General features: G+C 42.9%; 2 protein-coding genes across 3 annotated transcripts; one reads left to right on the top strand and one right to left on the bottom strand.

Moving 5' to 3' along the window:
- Nucleotides 1-13,695: 13,695 nt before the first annotated feature.
- On the top strand, nucleotides 13,696-19,110 carry tedc1 (tubulin epsilon and delta complex 1). 2 transcript variants are annotated; one of them, XM_079752507.1, is made up of 8 exons: nucleotides 13,696-13,981; nucleotides 14,064-14,148; nucleotides 14,438-14,664; nucleotides 15,600-15,737; nucleotides 16,775-16,852; nucleotides 17,590-17,676; nucleotides 18,344-18,508; nucleotides 18,878-19,110. In XM_079752507.1, exons 1-8 carry the CDS (start codon nucleotides 13,844-13,846, stop codon nucleotides 18,929-18,931), a joined length of 972 nt encoding a protein of 323 aa, XP_079608633.1. In that variant the 5' UTR covers nucleotides 13,696-13,843; the 3' UTR covers nucleotides 18,932-19,110. The 2 variants fall into 2 exon arrangements, with proteins under 2 accessions (XP_079608633.1, XP_079608632.1); XM_079752506.1 differs by having other exon boundaries at nucleotides 18,790-19,110.
- Nucleotides 19,111-19,537: 427 nt separating this feature from the next.
- On the bottom strand, nucleotides 19,538-21,699 carry pth2 (parathyroid hormone 2; the record flags this gene model as incomplete). The annotated part of the gene is made up of 3 exons (XM_079752511.1): nucleotides 19,538-20,159; nucleotides 20,464-20,658; nucleotides 21,566-21,699. 3 exons carry the CDS (start codon nucleotides 21,697-21,699, stop codon nucleotides 19,988-19,990), a joined length of 501 nt encoding a protein of 166 aa, XP_079608637.1. The 3' UTR covers nucleotides 19,538-19,987.
- Between the last annotated feature and the right edge of the window lie 275 nt (nucleotides 21,700-21,974).

Below are 21,974 nucleotides of genomic sequence, written 5' to 3'. Positions count from 1 at the left end.
ACCATTTAAAAAGTGTAAATTGGTTGGAAACAAATAAAGTGTAGAGTTAAACAAATAGCTAATGTGTTCAAGTTTGAATACATTTGAGATAAAATATAGAATAGCAGAGAGCGAGAGAGAGAAACTTGGAAAAGTATGTTATTGACCTTATTCCTTCACATCTAGTTGATTGAAATAAGCTCATAAAATGATGAGGATTATATCATTGGACTCCTTGGAGTCTCAACTTTAACGTGACACCCGTTGTGTAGATAGCATGTTGTGAAAAATATATTTTTCCACGTTTATGGTTCTGCGTCGGGTTTTAGTAAGCAGACCAATCACAGCCCTGGCTGCTGTGTCGCCTCGACGGAAGGTTACGATTTTTGGGAGGCGCACGTCCGGCACTTGCGGTGGACTCAAGGAGGTCCGGCAAGGACGTAACGGGGCGGTAACCCCCTTGCGTTACGTGAACGTTGAACCATTAAGAGCCCTTAAAGGGCTGATTATGGTCCCACGTTCCCGCAACGCAATGACCACGCAAACGCTTCGACACAGTCGTGAACGTTAATGGTTCTGCGTCGGGTTTTAGTAAGCGGACCAATCACAGCCCTTGCTGCTGAGTCGCCTCGATGGAAGGTTACGATTGCATGGTTAGTTGTTGCATGGTTAGTTGATGATTAATTAACACAAATGTAATCTCCAGTTCAGTCCTCACATAAGTGTCCAGCAGAGGGATTTCATACCTCCACTGGTCAAATGTGACACCTTTTGTGCCTACACACCTGCGGCCTATCAACTTATTAAACGAACAGTATTTATGCCCTGGTTTCCAATCCACTCATCGTCAGAACTTTGTCTACTCTAACTAAGTTCAATTTGTTCCTGCCCGAGTGTTTCAATGTGTTCCCGAGGAAATATAATTGACGTTGAGGGGCGCTAGAGCGCATGTGATGGAATAGTTTTTGTTTTTTTGAGCTCCTCTCTGATAAATCGAGTTTTACAGGAAAAAAGACTATTTATTGTTCAATTCCCACTTTAAGTGCTGCTTCGTACTTTTCTAAAAAAAATGACCCGTAAAAAGCCGAAAACTGACGGTGAAAACCCAGCTTCTCCACCGGTCAAAGAGGGCGCTAGCGGCGGGGCATCAGAGCTAACCATGCTAATGGCGGACGGTACCCCTGACTTGGCCGTCATTCTCAAAGCCATAAGCGACATGAGCAAGAAGATGGACGATGGATTTCAAGCCCTGGAGGCGTCTCTTCAAATTCTCTTCAAGATACCCGGCTAACTTTCCTAGAGCGAAAGGGTTACGGCTAGAGAATGCTAACAAGTTTCTCCAGCACAAAGTAATTGATCTCGAGGTGCGCTCTAGACACCAAAACATAAAAGTGGTCGGGCTACCAGAAAAAGTTGAAGGTGGTGATTAATTGGGGGCGGAAAACTTCCCGAAGCCAATAGAGGTTGACCGAGCACATAGAGTGGGAGCGCAACCGGCTAATGACCCCGCACGCCCCAGAGTCATGATAGCCATGATCCACAGCTACCGGCCGAAAGAACAGATAATGCGGCTGTCACAACAAAAATACCCGCTGAGCTACAATGGGAAGCGGATTCATATCTTTCCAGACCTCCCGGCGGAGATAATGAAGCGACGCCAGCTCTTCGAGGACGCGAGGAAGAAGCTAAGAGATGCAGGCCTGCGGACCGGATTCATCTATCCCGCTCGGCTCCGTGTTACCCAGGGCACCAACACATCGATATTCACTACCCCGGAGGAGGCCAGGAGATTTGCCGATAACATGCCGGGCAGGCCGGTGTCACCAGTGAGCTAAAGTCTGCTAGCTGGCTAATATCGGCTAGCGGGCTGACTTTGGCTAGTGGGTCTTCGGACCAACTTTCACAGCCAACCTCGACTTGGAGCCATGGTCACTTTATTGTGGAGTAAGCTTAAAGCCAGAGGACAGTATCTTTTGCCCAGCTGCACAGACCTTTTTCGTGTTTATCTATGTTCATCCCGCCGACACTGAGGACGGTGTGTGTCGGCTAACGTGAGCCCGGGCCATGCACGAACTAAAGCTGAGCCACGGACACATATTTACTTACAGGTTCAACACTGGGGTATAGATTTATTTTTGATAATTTTGTTGGTGTTAAATGTGCCTTAATATGTTCCGGGTGCAGGTTGGTTGTACAAGATGGGTTCCTGTTCGCTTTTCAAAGGGAAACGTTACTATGTTTGACACTTTTATTTGTACATTGGGGGGGGGGGGGGGGGGGGGGGGGGGGGTAGCTATGTTTTTAGTTAGCTATCGGTTTTACAGCGTAGCATTTAGCTGGCCTTTAGGCTGAATAGGCTAGATGGCTGGAGTAACCCTCGTTTACATCATGTTAGGGTATTTTTCCTCACTTTGTTTGGGAAAGTGGGGAGGGTGGGAGGCCATGTTTGAGGGCTGTATGTGTTTTTGTACTAGTGGTCTAACTGTCTCTTTGTTTGAGGCAAATCATTGTGTCACTGCGTGTGTATTACTGTTTATAACCTTGTATGGTGCCTGGGGGTGATGATACACGCGGGGATGTTACCATGGTGAGCTGGAACGTGCGAGGCATGGGACATCCAATTAAACGCTCTTAAGTGTTTTCACATCTGAAATCCCTATCTGCCGATATTGTGTTCCTCCAGGAAACTCACATTAGGCCATCAGAGCGGAACCGGCTGCGCTGCAGATGGGCAGACCAGATCTTTCAATCCACATTTTCAAGCATAGCCCGCGGTGTGGCAATTATTATTAAGAAAACCATAGATTTCAAACATGTCTCTACAGTAAGTGACCCGAATGGTCGTTTTCTTATAGTAACTGGGTACCTTTACTCTGTTCATGCAACACTTCATAACATTTATGGTCCGAATATTGATGACACTGCCTTTTTCCGCAAAACCTTTGATATGCTGCCCGACCTTTCGGGCACAAATGTGATTGCGGCGGAGGACCACAATGTAATCCTTGATGGCATTTGGACAGGTCATCAAAAAAATGTAGTTCTGAAAAACTTGATTTCAACTACTAATTTAGTTGACATTTGGAGAATACAGCGCCCCACAGACAGAGACTATTCCTTTTTTTCGAAAATGCCCAATTCGTATTCTCGTATTGATTATTTTTTATTAGACTCGAAACTCATACCCAATGTAATAGACACTAAATATCACATCATCCTGATCGCGGATCATGCCCCAGCAGCTATTATTCTTGACTTTAAGAGATCCAAGCAGCAAGCTTATTGGCGGCTACGCCCTTGACTGCTCAACGACGGAAGCTTTTGTAAATACATGTCGGGAAAAATCACTGAATATTTAGAGACCAATGATATCTCGGATGTCTCTGACTTCCGAAAAGTTTCCCTGTGGGAAACTTTTAAAGTGGTCATGAGAGGTTATATAATTTCATATGAAGGGTCTTTAAAGAAATCTAGAGAAAGACGTTTAAAGGATATTGACTTGGAGCTCTCTTCACTGGAGACATTATACAGTAACACAAATAACCCCCAAATACTTAGTATAATTTCTTAGTCTTAAATACGAGTATAACACCATTTTAACGAGTCGAGTCAGTGATCAGCTTCTCAGACTTAAACAACAATATTTTGAATTAGGGGACAAACTCCATACTTTGCTAGCCCACCTGCTCAGAGGTCAACAAGCCAGCAGATCCATATGTACAATAAAATCTAGCCGAGGTGTGGCTTTAACTGACAGCGCCTACCGTGAGGCCTTAAACTCTGAACTGTCCCCTGCAGAAATCACGGACGCTATTAGATCGCTGCATAACGGCAAGAGCCCTGGGCCAGATGGCTTCGTAGTCGAATTTTATAAGAAGTTTGCGGACCAAGTAACCCCGATCCTGCATAGAATGTTCTCCCACTCAACCGAAGCGAAAAGGCTCCCACAAACACTGTATAATGCAAACATTTCTCTCTTGTTGAAACAATACAGGGAGGAAACTAACCTGTCCTCATATCGACCAATTTTTATGCTTAATTTGGATTTCCTGGAATTCCGTCCCTAACCTACTCCAGCTAATTAATTCTTTTGGCGAAGTCTCGGGGTACACCATAAACTGGCAAAAAAGTGTACTCTTGTCGTTGACAGCAGATCTGGGCCAAATGTTCCTAGCCAATACGCAGTTTCAAACAAATTTGGTCAGTATAAAGCATATAAGGCATTAAATTATATAAAAATACAAAGACTCTTTTCAAGATAAATTTCATGGAAAGGTTGAACAAACTAAAGGAGAACGTAGAGTAATGGAGAATGTTACCGATCTCCCTTATTGGCCATGTGAACGCAGTAAAGATGGTCTCCCTGCCGAGATTTCTGTATGTATTTCGGAACGTTCCAATTTATATTCCTAAATCCTACTTTAAGTAAATTGATTCAATTATAATGCCTTTCATTTGGGGATATAAAGCACATAGGATATTGAAGGCCCATCTTAAGAAACCCAGTGAGCATGGCGGACTGGGGTTACCGTGTTTCTTACATTACTACTGGGCTGCCAGTGCTAGAGTGATGGTGTACTGGCAATTTGCATATGAAAAAGACGTTAGATCCTATCTGCCCCCCTGTTTGGCCATTAAAAAAAGCTTGGCCTCAAAAACTTCTCTTACTGCGCTCCTTTTCTCTTCTCCCAGACCGCTTGCCTCCTTCAGAGGAGACCACTTTATCCTGTCCAACGGTCAGAGAATTTGGAACCAAATTAGGAAGGCCTGTGAGCTACCGAGCACGTCCATACATGCTCCAATCTGGCATAATCATGCCTTCCCCCCATCTTCACAGATTCAGCATTCAGAGATTGGAGTCGGAAGGGAATATTAACAGTAGAAGACCTTTATATAAATGGTCACTGTGCTTCATTTGAGCAGCTAGTATCAAAGTTTTCACTTTCGAAAGCTCAATTCTTCAGGTATCTACAGCTGAGAAATTATGTCAGACAAAATATACCATCCTTTGAGTCCTTGCCCGCAGATGATTCGTTGTCCAAAATTTTGCTGGGCTCACCAGAAGCTAAAAACCTGATTTCATCTTTTGTAGGAATATTTTTAAACCAGCAGGACAAATCGACTTTAAAAATAAAGCAGACCTGGGAAAAAGACTTAAACATTGGAATTTCTGACGATGTCTGGGAGGGAGCGCTAAAAAGCATAAAATCCTGCTATATAAACTCGAGGCTTCAGCTAATTCAATTTAAGGTCACAATTAGATTGCGCTATTCTAAGGTTAAACTGCATAACATTTTCCCAAATATCTCGCCTTTATGTAACAGATGTAAGATCGCAGAGGGTACACTTGCTCACCACTTTTGGGACTGTCCAAATCTTTACAACTTTTGGTGTCTGGCATTCCAATGGTATTCTACTGTTCAAAATGTTTCATTAACTCCTGATCCTGAAACCGCTCTCTTCGGATATTCCACAACCTTGGAAGAGCTGGACCATAATGCTCGCACAATCCTGGTTCATGGTGTGGTAATTGCTAACAGGTGTATTCTGAAATTGTGGAAATCAGATTCAGCCCCTCAGTTGGACACCTGGTTAAAGGGGAACTATGCAACTTTGGCCACTTCGCTGTTTTCTTGCTTTGCGCTCGCATTGAGCTCCCCCTACAGCTTCGGAGGAGATATTTTACAACACTGTCCTAACAACTCGTTGACGACCCTTCCCCATCCACTTCTACACTAGCCATGTGCATGTGTTTTCAAAGAAGCTGTTCATAAAGAGTAGACAAGGTTATACATTTTGAAAGGGTGTATGTGTTACAATAAACCCATCCTTTTTTATAGTTGACGGGGAGATGTTATATCCTAGATTAGAATTGTTTTATCTTTGGTTGTTGAACAGAACGATCAGTGTAAGAGTGTTGGCCAAAATAATACATAACGATAGCATGAACAATTTGCGCAGCAATCGTACATTTATGTATCTGCTCAAGTACGTCACTTGTGTACGGAATTACAGGGAAATGGAAGCGAAACGTCAAAAAAAGCCGAAAAAACCCAACCTGCCACACCACAGTGCTGTTCCCCACCACAGTGTCCGGCTCCGGGGCTGCAGATGGATGCTATTGATTGCTGTGTCTCTTCGGCCTGCCTCCGCTTGCAGACGAGCCAGACATCACATGCTGTCTGCTCGCCAGCGTGGTTTTCCATCACAACCACGGTGTGAAGGCGCCCTCCCTTCAGCCTAGTGGTTGTAAGGCGGCGTAGTAAAGCCCAGGTTTGTGTGCCTCCATGTGGCGTCCCTGTGTGCTTCCTGAGCGGGTTGGGGACTCACGGCACGTTACCACATGTGCGGCCTCGTTTACTAGTGCCCTAGACCTCGACATTTTCCCCTTTTCTCCCTACAGTCAGTTCGCTGTAAGGAGAAGGCGGAGTTGCTAGTGACACGTTCCTCTATAGCTCGGTCTCTTTGGCCTGCCTCCGCTTGCAGATGACATTTACATTTAGGGCATTTAGCAGATGCTTTTATCCAAAGCGACTTACAATAAGTGCATTTGTTACAATAAGTACATTTGTCATAAGAAGTGAAACAATATATCGCTGTCGGTACAGTAAAGATGTTCATAGAACCAAGTGCAAGTATTACAATCGCTAGGCTAACCCATTCCCCGTGTAAAGCAATGATAGCAGCTACTGTAGATGCTACACAATTAAGTACCTTGAACAAGTGCCAGGACGTATAACATTCAATGGTGGCTGTGCATTGGTTTCTATGCAGAGTCGAGGTGAACTCTGAACAGGTGAGTTTTGAGTCTTTTGCGGAAGCTGGTGAGCCACTCTGCGGTCCTGACTTCGGTAGGGAGCTCGTTCCACCACTGAGGTCCCAAAACAGAGAAAAGTTGTGACTTCGCTGATCGACCTTTGCTTGCTCTTAGCGATGGCGGTACCAGACGTCCAGCTGAGGTAGTTGAGCGGAGGGATCGAGCTGGGGTGTGTGGCTTTACTAATGCTTGGAGGTAGGCAGGGGCAGTTCCATCAACTGCCTTGTATGCCAGTACCATCATCTTGAATCTGATGCGAGCTACTACAGGGGGTCAGTGGAGGTCTCGGAAGAGGGGGGTCACATGGGAGAACTTTGGTAGGTTGAACACGAGGCGCGCTGCCGCATTCTGGATGCGCTGCAAGGGTTTAATCGCAGAGGCAGGGAGTCCAGCCAGGAGCGAGTTTCAGTAGTCGAGGCGGGAGATGACCAGTGATTGGACTAGAAGCTGAGCTGCTTCCCTTGTGAGGAAGGGCCGGATCCTGCGGATGTTGTAAAGTGCAAATCTGCAGGATCGGGCCACCGCAGTGATGTTTGCGGTGCAGCATAACTGATTGTCCAACACTATACCAAGGTTTTTGGCAGTTGGAGAAGGAGATACAGTGATGTTCTCAACAGTGACCAGTAAGTCCATATGTGGGCAATCTTTCCCTGGTATTAGGAGGAGCTCAGTCTTGTTGAGGTTAAGCCTCAGGTGATGGGCAGTTGTCCAGGTGCTGACTTCTGCCAGACATTCAGATATGCGTGTTGCAATCAGGGCTTTGTCAGATGAGGGAAAGGAGAGAAATAGCTGAGTGTCGTCAGCATAGCAGTGATAGAAAAAGCTGTGGGATGTAATTACAGAGCCCAGAGATCTGGTGTAGAGGGAGAACAGAAGAGGCCCCAGTACAGAGCCTTGAGGGACACCTGTATCAAGCGTGCAAGGTTTGGACAAGGAGCCATTCCATGTTACCTGATAAGTGCGATTCATCAGGTAGGATGTGAGCCAGACATCACACACGATGTGAAGGTGGGAGGGGCCAGACAGCTTTACGTGAATCTCAATTCACACGTTCACCGGAACCCTCCCCCCTATCACTCACTTTTGTGCGTTCACACGCAGGGAAGTTTTGTCCCAATTGCCATTTTATTGAGGGCTAGGGGGTAAGGGGCAGGGCTACCTACCCCTTGAAAGTTATATTTTCGATGGGCAGGCTAGCAAACGAGGGTTGTGATCTTGCTCCCGCAATACCTTGCGAGAAAACAGAAAATCAAGAAAAATCCTAGGCAAGATGGCAGGCGAAAGATGCTCAAAGGTGATCGAAAACCACAAATGTAAGTGTTTTATATTTAAATAATCCACTGATTCTTGGGAATTTGGATAAAACAGGTTTTGATTTTGAAAATAAAAAGTGAGTTAAACTACAAAATCTGAAGGTATATCATTATAGACCAAGGTCTTGACTGTTCAGCAATGTACCGGTACAACCTCCCCATTTTGTATTTTCTTCATAAAATGGGCGTTTTCCAGTTATTATTTTGTTTTTGTCTACACCGTCAGACGCAATAAAAAGCAAATATTTCTTATTTATTTGGTCTAAAATGTATTTAGAGTTTTTAAATCATTATCTGGCATTCTTAGTACACATATATGCTGTTAAATGTTGAATATTCACTTTAGTTCATTTTTTATACTGTTTCACTTGTACTCCTTTAAAAGATCTAACATCACACAACGTTTACTTTAAGTCTAAACAGAAAAAGTGATGTTGTAAGTCAACAGCAGTGAATAAACATTTGTAAGCATATTCATTTAAAACAAATACAACTCCCTCTGACGGTGGTGACTTTAGAACTGACAGTGGTGACACGAATCTGACGGCGGTGACAGTGGCCTCATTACAACATACAATTCCAAAATGTATACCACTCCAGTCAATGGCTTCTTGCTCAACAACTTTATTTAACTTTTGGTCCAAAAATAATAACCCTGAGCACTGTGATAAACATTTTTCAAGGAATATAAGGTACAATTAAGCAACATCATTAAAAGTACCCCATCCCCATATAACCAAATACCAAATCATAGTAAAAAATAAAGTCATTACCAGTAGGAATAATGTATAATGCATCACTGACATCATCTTAAACTGTCATCTAGTGCCCCCTACTCATAAAATAATAAATTATGATCTTCTGTAAACTGGACTGTAAACTGTATATTGGACGTGAAGAACAGATAACAACAACAATTGTGAGCACTGTGGCAAACATTCAATAAGAAACATATAGGTTCAATTAGCAATAGGCTATCATTAATAAAAGCACCCCTTAATAATCATCATAAGTAAAAAAATAAATCATTACCAGTAGCAATAAGATAGAATTCCGCTGACCTCATATTTAACTTACATGTAGTTACCCCCACTCATAAAATAATAGAGATTATATTCTTCTGTATACTAGACTATAAACTGTAAAATATAATTGAATAACTGAAATGTTTCAAAATACAGAAAGCATTCTATGTAAGTACCACAAAACACATCTGGCACAAAAATAATAATAATTCAAATGTGAACTCCTGTGAGTATTCCCTGACTGCTTTACATCACTCCACCACTCATTCAGCTTTATCAGGAAGTATATGGTGTATATGTTTCTCCTCTATGAAGTACATGACTTCAGCAGACAGGTTGTATATCTCCCTCGTCCTGCTTGCATGACCTGGTAATGACGGTTCCACAAGTTTGACCAGAATATGGTCAAATGGTATGAAGCACATTTCATTTCCACCTCCTTTTGGATAGAATCGTGTGTTGGGCCCATGAGGGTGAAAGAACTCCACTTCCACATCTTGATGATGAGCATCCACAGTGACTTTGCTAACCACCAGTTCTGGTCATAAATGACTGCAAGCCAATCTCCGCAATGAACTTCATCAGCAGATAGATCTGTCACAGTCCCATCAGGGCTACTCTTGGTCAGTGGTTCTTGCTCTATTGGCTCTTGCTCACTTTCCTCCCATTCCACTTCCTCCATTTCCTCCATCAACATTGCCAAAGGATCTTTCCTCTTTTGGATTGGTATAGGACCATCATCTTCAACCTGTATCCTGGGTGTGTTGGCAGTCAACTGGAATATTGTTGGGCTGAAACACTCGCACATCTGTGGCTCACTGCAGAAACAGGACAGTGATCTGCAATGGCCCTTAGAGTCGTTTCGAATCATTTTTTTGATCTGATGGAGTTTCCTTGTTGCAGGTACAGGTTTTAGTGGTTGAGAAAGGAGTGCATCATATTCTGACCAAAATGTCATGACTGTACCTCAGAACTATTCTTACATTTCCATGCATCAGAAAAGTCTACATGCACAATTATTGTGCTATCATTGCACTTCTCAATCATGCTCCTGTACTCTCTGGCCTGGTTCTGAACTGAGCACACGTGTGTTGTTGTTTCTGTCTTCAGTTTGTCTTCATATCGCTGGACAAGCTCTCCGAGCGTGCCACTGTGCGTCACAAGTCTTGTGTTCAAGTGGAGCCCATCTGCTGTTTGATCCTTAACTCGTTCCCGTTGCTGCCATTCAACATTGGTCTGGTCTTGCTGTGGTGTGGGAAGTGTATGTTTGTGGAGACACCGGGTGCAGGAGCGCAGAAGACATGCCTCGCTTGTCTGTGAACAGCAGACAAGTTCAAAACTATCCTCCAGTTTGCTGGACTTGACGACACCATTTTCTCTTAGGACTTTAAGCCTCAGCTTAGCATTTTCATCTTGGTGCTGTGACAGAGAATGGACGTAAGGCACAGAAAGATGTATAACTGAGCTTCTCTCTTGGTTCCTTCTTGGTGAACTCCTTGTGAAGGTTCAATACTGTATCATTCAGAATCATTCTCTGATGCTTTATTTTCTTGCGTGTGAGTGTGTCCTGTCTGTCAGTTGTCATTCGTGCTGAATTATGGTAGAAATCCTGAACCTTCTGAGTAATTGTTTGAATGTATGCAGGTTTTTTGTCAGTAAGCCTCGTCTGCCACAGTGCGTTATAATCAACACCAAATTACCTTGTCTGGTGAATTAGGCGATATTTTTTCAGAATCTTTCCTGACAGAGTCAAGTTCTTGTTCTTGTGGGCTGACTTGTTTTGTTTCAATTCATGAATGAGGGCGTTGTGGAACAGCCGAGTTTTCTTGACCGGGGGGTTTTTGAGTTGGCTTCCCCGCAGTAGCTGCTCTGTTTTTTTTTTGTTGATTCTTGTGTTTTTTTGTTCATAGCTTTTTCTCGCGCCCTTCACTTTTTCAGTTTATCCCTATCCTTTGTTACCTTTTCAAGTTTATTTCTTAAAGCGTTCATCTCTCTAGAGTATCTTGCTCTTGTTTTACTTCTCTCCCTTTCTCCTGCTATAGCCTGCCTACTGCGAGCGGGCTCGTGTAAGGCCTGATCCACTGGACGGTCTGGGGGAGTTTCTGGGTGATCTGAGCCCTTTCTCTTACTTCTCTTCATACTTGTTGTTTATGTTTCCAAGCCTTTCTGACTTCTCTTGTCCCTTTCATTCAAGTCATTGATGTTTTATCTTCCCTTCCTTCACCCTCTTCTTCCATCTTTGCCTTTCTGTACTGAGGTATACCTTCTTTAACTCTGCCTCATTGTGTATTTTCTCTCTCCGCTTCTTTTGATATTCTCTGTTTTTTCTCCTTCTCTCATCCACAGATAGCTGATGCCCAGCCATAACTTCCTAAAATACATAAAGTCAAAGTTGAGTGTAGTGAATTGGGGGGAATTACAGTGAATGTTAGATTTTGTTAAATGTTGTCATGCCATTTTCATGTGGCTTTAGTCATTGGAGATGCATAGCCTACAAGGGATATTGTATGATGTGCTATGTAGGTCGGTAGTAGGTGCACTACCGTATGTGCATCCCAAATGACATAAGCCAAATGAACATGGTATAAGTAAGGGATAATGGACGACACACCATTGGACTATCCAAAGTTAACGCATGTTCAAGGTTGTAATGCCACCACGACATGCAACGGAATGCATTAACTGCGTTAATTAAGGATAGTCTAATAGCGTGAAGTCTATTATCCCGCTTATTCTAGAAAGAAATATAGGGGGAATTACATAAATAAAAATACTATAGTGGTTAATGAAACATTACAGGTCATATTGGTATTTATTGTGATCAACAATTGTATTCTAGCATCCGTTGAGGACCATTTGGAGGTTTTTGTCACCACCGTCAGACTGTACGTCACCACCGATAGACAGAAAACCTGACGGTGGGGACGTCTGACGGTGGTGACGAAAACCTACTTTTTCATATGATATGCAAGAGCTCTTCACATTAGCCATCTGGTTTCCCCTCTGTTGCTAGCTACTTCAGACCTCTTCTTTAAAAGTATACATTTATGTCATAATCTAATCTAATATTTTTTAGACAAAAGAGACAGTGTTGACATGTTATGGTTGCGACAGTAGCAGTGTCCAAAAATATGAACAAGTTTAAGAGAAAATAGCAAACTTACAGGAGCTTGAGTGATCTTGACGCATCCAGTAGAGCTGAAGGTTTGAAAAGGGGGTCCTCAGGAATGACCTTGACCTTGAGGTTGCCTGAATATTATTGCTCTTTATTGTTACGTATTTTAAACACATAAAGCTACCCACACATAGCCACTAGGAAGTAGGATCGAACACATAGGCCGCAATTACCATACATAGCCACTAGGAAGTAGAATCGAACACATAGGCCGAAATTATCACACATAGCCACTAGGAAGCAGGACCCGACATTTTGAGCTGCTATAACTATTCCAGCCATAGAGGGCAGCACCTTTAGACAGGTGAGGAGGGCGAAACCAACACGTCATATAGACCACGCTTACTCAGTATTTAAGCAGGACCTGAAGCCAACGAGATCAGAAACATCCGGCAGTCCATACTAGGGAGTTAGGTAGAGAGGCCTGCTGTTTGTCGCTCACACGCGTGTCCATACAATTCCCCTCCTTTTGCTTCAGTTACCATACCGAAATACTTTAACAAATAAAGTGAGTTCAAAGCGATCCCGATTAGACTACTTTCTTCAAGAACGCAACATTATAAATATCTGACGGTGGTGACGAATATGTGGGACACATTTTGAGCAACCACAAATAATAGTAAATATTGTTCAAAACTCACTGTTTGTAGTTTTTAATACATATTACAATGTACTCTTTCATGTGGTTAAGATATTATTAAATTCAATTATTACTTTTAGTTTTTTTAATCAAGTTGAATATGATTATCCTATCTGAGGACAACTTGCAATGGGCCAGCATATGATGAAATTGATGAAATTCAAAAGCAGCTGAAAATCCAGCATCTTCTTATTTGTTCAGCTTGTAGGATCAAGAGCTTTCACAACCTTTACAACATTTCAAAGTTAGTGCAGTCAAATTATCTTGGAGTTGTTGAGTCGCAATCCCTCTCCACTCTCCCAGCGAGGCTGTTAGTGCTTCACACCGCCTCGCGGCAACCGCCCTAACAGCCTCGCTGCCCGAGGGTTCAGCGCGGCGGTGTGAAGGGCCAGGCCTTTTCAAAAGCGGCTGCTGCTGCTGCTGCTGAAAGTGTCAACACGGGGAAAGCTGAGCGGTAGGGCAAAGTCTGTGCGCGTCCACGTGGGCGGCAACCGCTTCCTGGTTTCAAGCCGCTTTTGTAAGCGCCTCCCCTCTGCCGCCCTTCCCTCATTGAAATGAATGGAGGCGGCGAGTTGCCGCGCGGCGGTGTGAAAGCAAAGGGCGGTTGCCGCGCGGCGGTGTGCAAGCACGACGCTTTCGGGATACCGGGCCCAGGGCTGTTTTTTTTCCTCACGTGACGTATCGTCCTCGTTCGTGATTGGCGGAGATAAGTGTTGCGCGTCTTGTTTCTTTTGAAACGGCTAACCCGGATATTAGCCGGGTTGTAGCTCATATCTAAATAGCGAGCTTAGTAAACTTATAGCATCTCGTTGCTAAAATTAAAGAAATCCACGGGAACCCCCCTTTGAGATACCAGAAACATGCCAACCACGCGGCGGTGAGGAGCTGTGTATCATGCGTCAGAGTAAAGGCGCTGTCAAGGTGCAGCAGGTGATCGGTGCTCTGTGCAGGATGCTGACAGCTACTGGCCTGGACTCCGTCCCCACACCTGAGGTCTTTAGAAGGGCTAAATTCAACTGTGGGCCTGAGGTGGTGAGTTAGTCACGTTTTCAGTGAGTTATTCAGACTATGTTACAGTTTGAAAGAGGTGACCCGTTCCCTTCTTGTTTTGCAGGAGGATCCGTTCTGGAAATTGCTCGCCAGTGTTCTTAAAACATGTAACATCATTTCTGTTGAAGCTTCGCTAGAGTTGCCAGAGAGTAGGTAACACTTTAAAAATAAGCTTGTTTCATTCTGGAAAGCGCTTCCCCCCGTCAGTGGTCATGCACTGAGGAGCAGTAGGCTACAGCTGTTGTGTATTCAGTTTAACAGGTCAACTGTGTATACCGCATGTATAGCTTTTTTTCCACTTCTGTTTTGGTATAAGTAAGCATTATGATCCAAAATAATTAATGGAAAATGTGTGTTAAAGCCCTTATGTACATTTCCCTCACATAACATTGATTTCTTTCTTGTGACATTATCTCCCCCTCTCCGCCGCCCTGTGAGGCGCCTCTGACTACAGGAGGCTGGTGGCCCTAGGCCTTTGGCAGAGCGGCTACCATGTGGGCTGGGTCAGGTGTGTGGGCGAGGGAGGAGCGCCAGGGGAGGGCTGTGTCCCCTGCAGCAGGGAGCTGCTCCTGGCCCTGGGCTGGCTGCTGGCGGCCGGCGCCCTGGAGACACTGCTGGCCCACAGAGCGAAGCAGCTTGACTCCACGCGGCGGGACCCCGCGGCGGTAGGCCCTACAGTCCAGGCCTAGCGTCTGTAAAGCCCTCTGTCACAGTGTGTGTCTCCAAGGGCTCTTCAGGCCCCACGTTATACCACAACCCCCTAACCCAAAACCCTCTAAATGGCAAAGAAAATCGAAATATCAAGGACTGAGTTTAGAAACCTTGAGCTGCAACACAGAAGAGGGACCCGGCCTCCAGGGATGGTTCAGAGGGCCATGGTGGGACCACCAACAGCATGGAGGAAAAAGCCTTAGGATTTCTTAATGCTAGAATTTAAACGGCATTAAGAATATATTAATGCATTACAATAACGTAATGGCCTAGAAATGTACTTATTGTAAGTCACTTTGGATAAAGGCGTCTGCTAAATGCCCTAAATGTAAATGTAATTAAACTAACCCCTTAAGTGTTGGAAGGTTTTACATTTGTACGTGATACTTAACTAGACCACATTTGACCATTTCCTGCCGTAGGTTGAAATGTATCTACTCGTTGGATTACGTAGTTATAAGTAATATTTTGTATAGGATTGCAAGATCCCTGCCTACAACATGGCAGCGGGGATACACAATGATCATTCTGGGTTCTGCACCTTTGGCTTCTGGATCTTAAATAGAGCCAAAGATTGACTTGGTCTTACATATTTAGCATAGCAATATCAGAAACACATTATTGTGGTGTTATGTGTTAGAATAATTTAAATGATAGATACACAGGACTACATGTTTTTATTGTAATGCTGTCAGCACAGTTGATGGCATTACATGTAATAACTTTAATGCTGTCAACACACTCGATGGCATTACATGTTATAACTTTAATGCTGTCAACACAAGCAATGGCCTTACATTTCATCAAGGAACACCATTTTTCAGATTGATTGATTTTGATTGACTTTTCTTGATACTAGACTAAACATTGTGTTTCTCTTTTCCCTCAGATGGCTCCTCCCACCTTGGGGGAGGCCCAGATGAACCGCCCCTCTCTCAGGAAGCTTCAGTGGCTGTTTGGCTCTTTGAGGTCCCAGAGGCGGAGCCTTCTATCAATGCAGGAAGAGCGGAGCAAGCTCGTGAACATGGTGAGGAACTATATGCAAGCACACACGCACACACATCTATTGAACACAGTGAGGAACCACGCACACATATCACACATCTATTGAACATAGTGAGGAACCAAACACACATCTATTGAACACAGTGAGGAACCACACGCACACATCACACATCTATTGAACATAGTGAGGAACCAAACACACATCTATTGAACACAGTGAGGAACCACGCACACATATCACACATCTATTGAACATAGTGAGGAACCAAACACACATCTATTGAACACAGTGAGGAACCACGCACACATATCACACATCTATTGAACATAGTGAGGAACCAAGCACACATATCACACATCTATTGAACACAGTGAGGAACCACGCACACATCACACATCTATTGAACATAGTGAGGAACCAAACACACATCTATTGAACACAGTGAGGAACCACGCACACATATCACACATCTATTGAACATAGTGAGGAACCACGCACACATATCACACATCTATTGAACACAGTGAGGAACCAAACACACATCTATTGAACACAGTGAGGAACCACGCACACATATCACACATCTATTGAACATAGTGAGGAACCAAACACATCTATTGAACACAGTGAGGAACCACGCACACATCACACATCCATTGAACATAGTGAGGAACCAAACACACATCTATTGAACACAGTGAGGAACCACGCACACATATCACACATCTATTGAACATAGTGAGGAACCACGCACACATATCACACATCTATTGAACATAGTGAGGAACCAAACACATCTATTGAACACAGTGAGGAACCACGCACACATCACACATCTATTGAGCATAGTGAGGAACCAAACACATCTATTGAACACAGTGAGGAACCACACGCACACATCACACATCTATCTTCAGACAAAAACCCAGTCTTGCCTTTAACCAAAGAGCTAGCGGTTGGTAGCTAGAGGTTGTTTAATGGTCCCTGGCCAATGGTGTGTAAACTAAATGTGTTAGCGGTATCATTCCTTCTAACCAAGGTGTCTTTTCACGACTCAGGCCCTGTCGGTCGGCCTTTCCTCTTCATCCTCCTCAACGTCAACCTTCCTCTTTGACACTAACTCTGCACTGCAGGAGGTAAATGTGTGTTGGTTTTTATTTTTGTCGAGTCAATACACTCAAAGCTGCATCGTCCAAATCCAATCTAATCTATTCCAAAATAAGTCTTTCTCTGAGCAGACTGTATTCAGTTAGTAGTCGAGCTATTAAGGGTTATTAATAGTGTGTTGATTGCACAGTTAAGCTATACTAACATAGTTAATGCAGAAGTTCAACTTTTCATTGGATATTGTTCCATGCATATGGTAACTTATCATGTTTATTGTCACTATTCTCTACACAACAAAGCATTGTTTAAGGACAAATCCGGTGTTAAATGGATCTGGGATATGTTTAGTATGATAACGAGTTGGGATGTTTGTTTGGGAGCAAAAAGGCGCATGTATACGCATTCTTAAGTTGGCTGTTTTTAGCCGATTCTACCAAAGCGCTATAAACTTGGAACGATTGGGGCATGTGTTATGGTAAAAACATAATCGTTATTTCAAACCACTTACAAGGCTAGAAGTAGCCCGAGACTTCTTTGGTAGTATAATAAGGGTCTTAACATACAAAAAGAGGCATTGATAACTTTAAGTGTAAGTGTACAGATTGTTTATTAAAAAGACATTTTATACACACAATACCATCAGTAGTTCACCCGTCGACGCCATCTTGTTTTTAAGTCTCGATAAGTAGATTGACGAACACAGAGATTGTGCCATCCGTCAGCAACATGCAAGCTCTCACAATAACCTTGTGTGTGTGTCACTCAGGAGTGTGTCCGTATGCAGGGCCTGAGCCATCTCCTGAAGTCATACACTGACTGGAAAAACACAGAGAAGCTGTTCTGGGTGTGGATGGTGAGATCAAACACTGTCTACAGCTCAATGTGTGCAGAAGGCAGAGTATAACGGAGTATGAAATACATGGAGTAAGCCATACAATGACAAGGTAGCGACTCAAATTCGTTGGGTTACATCCTGTAGAGTGCACTTTATCCAAGAACTTTTTTTTATATACAATTCAATAAAATAATACAATAGCCTAAAATAACACGAAGCTACTACATATAGTGTCTCACAACTGCTATTACGCGTATTAATAAACGTATAAATATACGTACTCATAAACCTTACTGTGTTTACAACGTGATCAAGCCATTCTACCATTAAAATGTCATCTGAAGCAATATGATGTATTATTTACCTGATGACACCAAGGTGTAACTATCAGCACGCACACACACACACACACACACACACACACACACACACACACACACACACACACACACACACACACACACACACACACACACACAACATTACTGCATATTGTCCGAGCCGAATTGCAAATTCCATCCACACGTACCTCCCTCCTAGATGCATTATCTGAGTTCCCATCGTGTTTCACTTTGGATTAATAATGATTGAACCTACATGAGGTCATTGACAGCGAGTGTTGTCTTTTGCAGCAGTGATGTCGAACCGTTGGCCTCCAGGTCGTAGCTCTGTCTCTGTGTGTTAGGACAGTGTGGTGGAGAGCCACGCGGCAGACCAGAGGGCCGCATGTCCGGTGGATTCAGACGCTAAAGCCTCAGCCAATAGGAGCAGAGCTGTCTGTCCCCATGGAGACTGGGGCCTTGAGGGCCTCAACGACATGCTGTTGGGACTTCCGACAGTGCAGAGAAAGGTATACAGAGGCAGACAGACACACAGCTGGTATGGGACATACTGAATGACTGCAGAACCAAACCATCACTAAGATTTTACAGTAACGGAAACATTCATTACCATTAGTGAATTCAATAACAAGCTTTAACTGATTGTTATTGAACAGTTTATTGATGTGTTTATGCATTATTTTACTCCCTAACTCTTAACTCCAACCCTAACGCTATATAATAGTGGTTGTAACTTCTAACTGCATTAACTGATGGTAATGAATGTAACCTTAATATAACGTATTGACAGCCAGGAGAGGAGAAGGAGCCAGGAGGACGTAGACGGGGAATGGAGAGAGATTACAAAGCACCCCTGTCCCCCTGCCTCTCTCCTTCAGCACAGGGGTACAGGCTCAGGCTCCAGGGGGAGGCTTGTGACCCAGGGGCCCTGAGAGCCCCTGATAGACGCCGGCTGCTTACGCTGACAGAGTCCTCCTTACTGGAGACGAGGGAGAGATGCCAACGAGCCAATAGGATGCAGTTCCAGGAGATGATTGGCAGGCTAGAGCATATGGTGTTGATACCACCTTAAGTGATTTTAAGTCTACTGAATAAACAAAAACATACTGTGTGTGTGTGACACTTATTGGCTCTTATATTCATGACAATCATCTTTTAAATCCACTCAAATCGATTATCATTCAATCATTTTAATAATTGGTACAAAGAAACACCGTTATAATACAGCAATACAGAAAAAATCTGAAAGGACAGGAAGTGATTTCTAAACAAAATGTTTAATTCACAATCTGCAGGTGTAATTAATATAGATTTGCCCTGAGTTGGATTACACGTGTTGTGTGGTAATGGTTCCATTCCTTAATGAGATATCTTTCATGTGTCTCCTGGTGCACTGTGCAGTGTCATGTAAAATATTTATTTTATGGGCCTATTGGTGTTTTATACGTAACGTCATATTTATGAGGAAGATTAATGCAATGCCGGACCTTGAATTTCCTCGTGAAATTTAGATTTTAAAATCTTCCTTTGTTCTCAATGACAACAATGTCATTGATTTGGTCCAGCTGACTCCCTGACAACACTGGTAATACCAGGGTCAAACCCGCTGTGTGTCTCATCACAAAGCACTACTGGGGTCTTCTCTTCTCTAATATTGTTTGAGAAGAAGACAATTATTTGACCTAACATATTTGTAGAATAACAACAAATTCATCAGAATTGTGTAAATATATTTAATATCTGAAACTGTTTCAGAATACACACACATCAACTGACATCTTAACCTTTGGTACTATTTAAATATTTGACATACAGAATGTACACACATCAACTGACACATCTGAACCTTTGGGACTATTTAAATATTTTACATACTGAGGTCAGTTTAAAATACTTCAGGTTTATTAGTTTATTCTTGATATATACATGGCTGTTTTATTGAAAATTGTACACACATAAGCACACTGGCTTGTGATGTAAGTGAATGCTCATTTTGTGTTAACAACCAGCAGTTTCTGCATGTAGGAGTTGAGCCACTTCTGTCGCTCCATGGCTGTGAGCAGCTTACTCTTCTCTCTGAAGGCTGCGTCGTCTGCTACCACCATGTTCCTCTTACCCACGGAGCCACGGCTCCACTCAGCCGGCCAGCCTTTATCCATCCTACACACACGTTTCATGACACATACACAGATATAGGCATGCATAGTGTCGCCAATATTGATAATCCCCTAAATTAATGGTTAGTTCAACAATCAAGATTTCTACATTATTATCTATGAACTATTGAGCCTTAAATATACTCATGAGGTGTAAGACTGAAAGTAAAGTCGGATAAATCCTGTTTCTGTACACCAAAGCTCAGACATTCTCTTGTTTTGTTACTGTTTCAGATCAGGTTATTAACTGCATCAGAGACTGCAGTATGTTTAAATGTGTGCCATTACCCAATGTTGAAAGGATTTACCTGGACTCTTCACCTTCTGAAAGCTGGGACTTGGGACCAGACAGCCACACCCTACCAATTAAACGTGGCTTGCTATTGGCTGCTGCCATGAGGCCAGGTGCTGACGTCAGCTCAATTCCCCAGTTGTGAAGTGAGAAATAGGGAAGGTGGACATCATAGTCATCTTGTGTCACCTCATCTGAATTGTCTGGACCGCTAAAAACATAGAAGAATAGATGAAAGGTTGGCACATGATGTAATATCTTATATTTCAGTTTATTAAATACTATTTAGTTTGTTCAATTATCCATTTTCAGTGTAGCACTAGTGCAGGTGTGACATCAATCAGGCAAACTTGAAGAATAAAAACATTTTGAGCTTTATAATAAAAATAACTTTGTAAATCAACATCAGATTCTTCAGACCTTTGGGATTTATCAGCTAACTAAATTATCATCATTGCTGTTTGTCGGTATTCATAAGAAATGATTCCTCAAATTTGATAAATAAATTAATGGTATTTTGCAGTTTCCATATTTCTATTTTATATATGCCATTAATAATTCAAAAAAGGATAGAATCATATTTTATTCCTCTATTTAATTATGTTTCTGCATCTTGGAGAGTGTGATCATTAATATCCATCATCAGCTTCTAAAGAATATCCAATAGTATGTCATGCTCTAGGGAGCTCTTCCAATGAATGCTGTTATGACGAAGAGCGTCCTCCAACGTCCCCAACAAATAACAGCTCTTGCAGAGCTCTGCCTTCTCACTTTCTTTAAAGTGCTCCTTACCAGCCGCAGAGCTATCTAACCCTAACCCTAAACCTAACCCACTGCCGCAATGACCCCACTCTACAGAGGGCTTTCTCCATCGCTGTCTCCTCCACCTCTCTCCCCATACCCATCCGGGACCTTCAAGTCCTCCCTCAAAATCCATCTCTTCAAACTTGCCTTTAACGTTTAAACTCTTCTAATTTTTTTCATGTAATCTTCTCTTTCTTTTATTCTAAATTATATCCGTATGGCTATTTTCTAATGTTTTATCGTTATGTGATTTAATTTAATGCCGTAAAGTTTCAAAATAAATGTATTCTTATTTTTGTTCTTATTCTTCTTACCTGAGTTGTAGAAGAGGTCGAGGGAACCCCGAGGTCAGCAGAGTCGTAGCCAGGATGCAAAGCAGAAGCAAGGAAGATCGGGAAAACATGGGCAGCTGAGACATCCTTAAGGCACAGAGAACCAGAGAATTCATCAACACAAAGTAAGAAAGACAGAGGATTCAAATGGATAGCAGCGAGCCGGATGGTGTAGCCAGTAGCAAGAAGATCGCTTAGCTACTCAGAATAGTGGCAGCACAAAAAGGTTGTGCAGTTTGTAATAATGAGAAGTGGAAAGGAAGATTATAACCCTTTTAATGTGTTGCAATACGGTTGTGTAACATAACTCTTTTCCCCCCAACAATGTCCTTCACAGGATAGAGAGCTATACTCCATCCTACGAAGCTGACATACCTTAGTTTGTTCTTAA

The sequence above is a fragment of the Pollachius pollachius genome (genome assembly GCF_949987615.1).
Source record: "Pollachius pollachius genome assembly, chromosome: 15".
In the NCBI taxonomy this organism is placed as follows: domain Eukaryota; kingdom Metazoa; phylum Chordata; class Actinopteri; order Gadiformes; family Gadidae; genus Pollachius; species Pollachius pollachius.
This window is presented reverse-complemented; position numbering and strand designations above follow the sequence as displayed.

Coding starts and splice junctions, on each gene's coding strand:
- tedc1 (XM_079752506.1), top strand. CDS start 13,844: ATGCGTCAGAGTAAAGGCGCTGTCAAGGTGCAGCAGGTGATCGGTGCT. Junction 13,982..14,063: donor TCAACTGTGGGCCTGAGGTG/GTGAGTTAGTCA, acceptor CTTGTTTTGCAG/GAGGATCCGTTCTGGAAATT. Junction 14,149..14,437: donor TTCGCTAGAGTTGCCAGAGA/GTAGGTAACACT, acceptor CCGCCCTGTGAG/GCGCCTCTGACTACAGGAGG.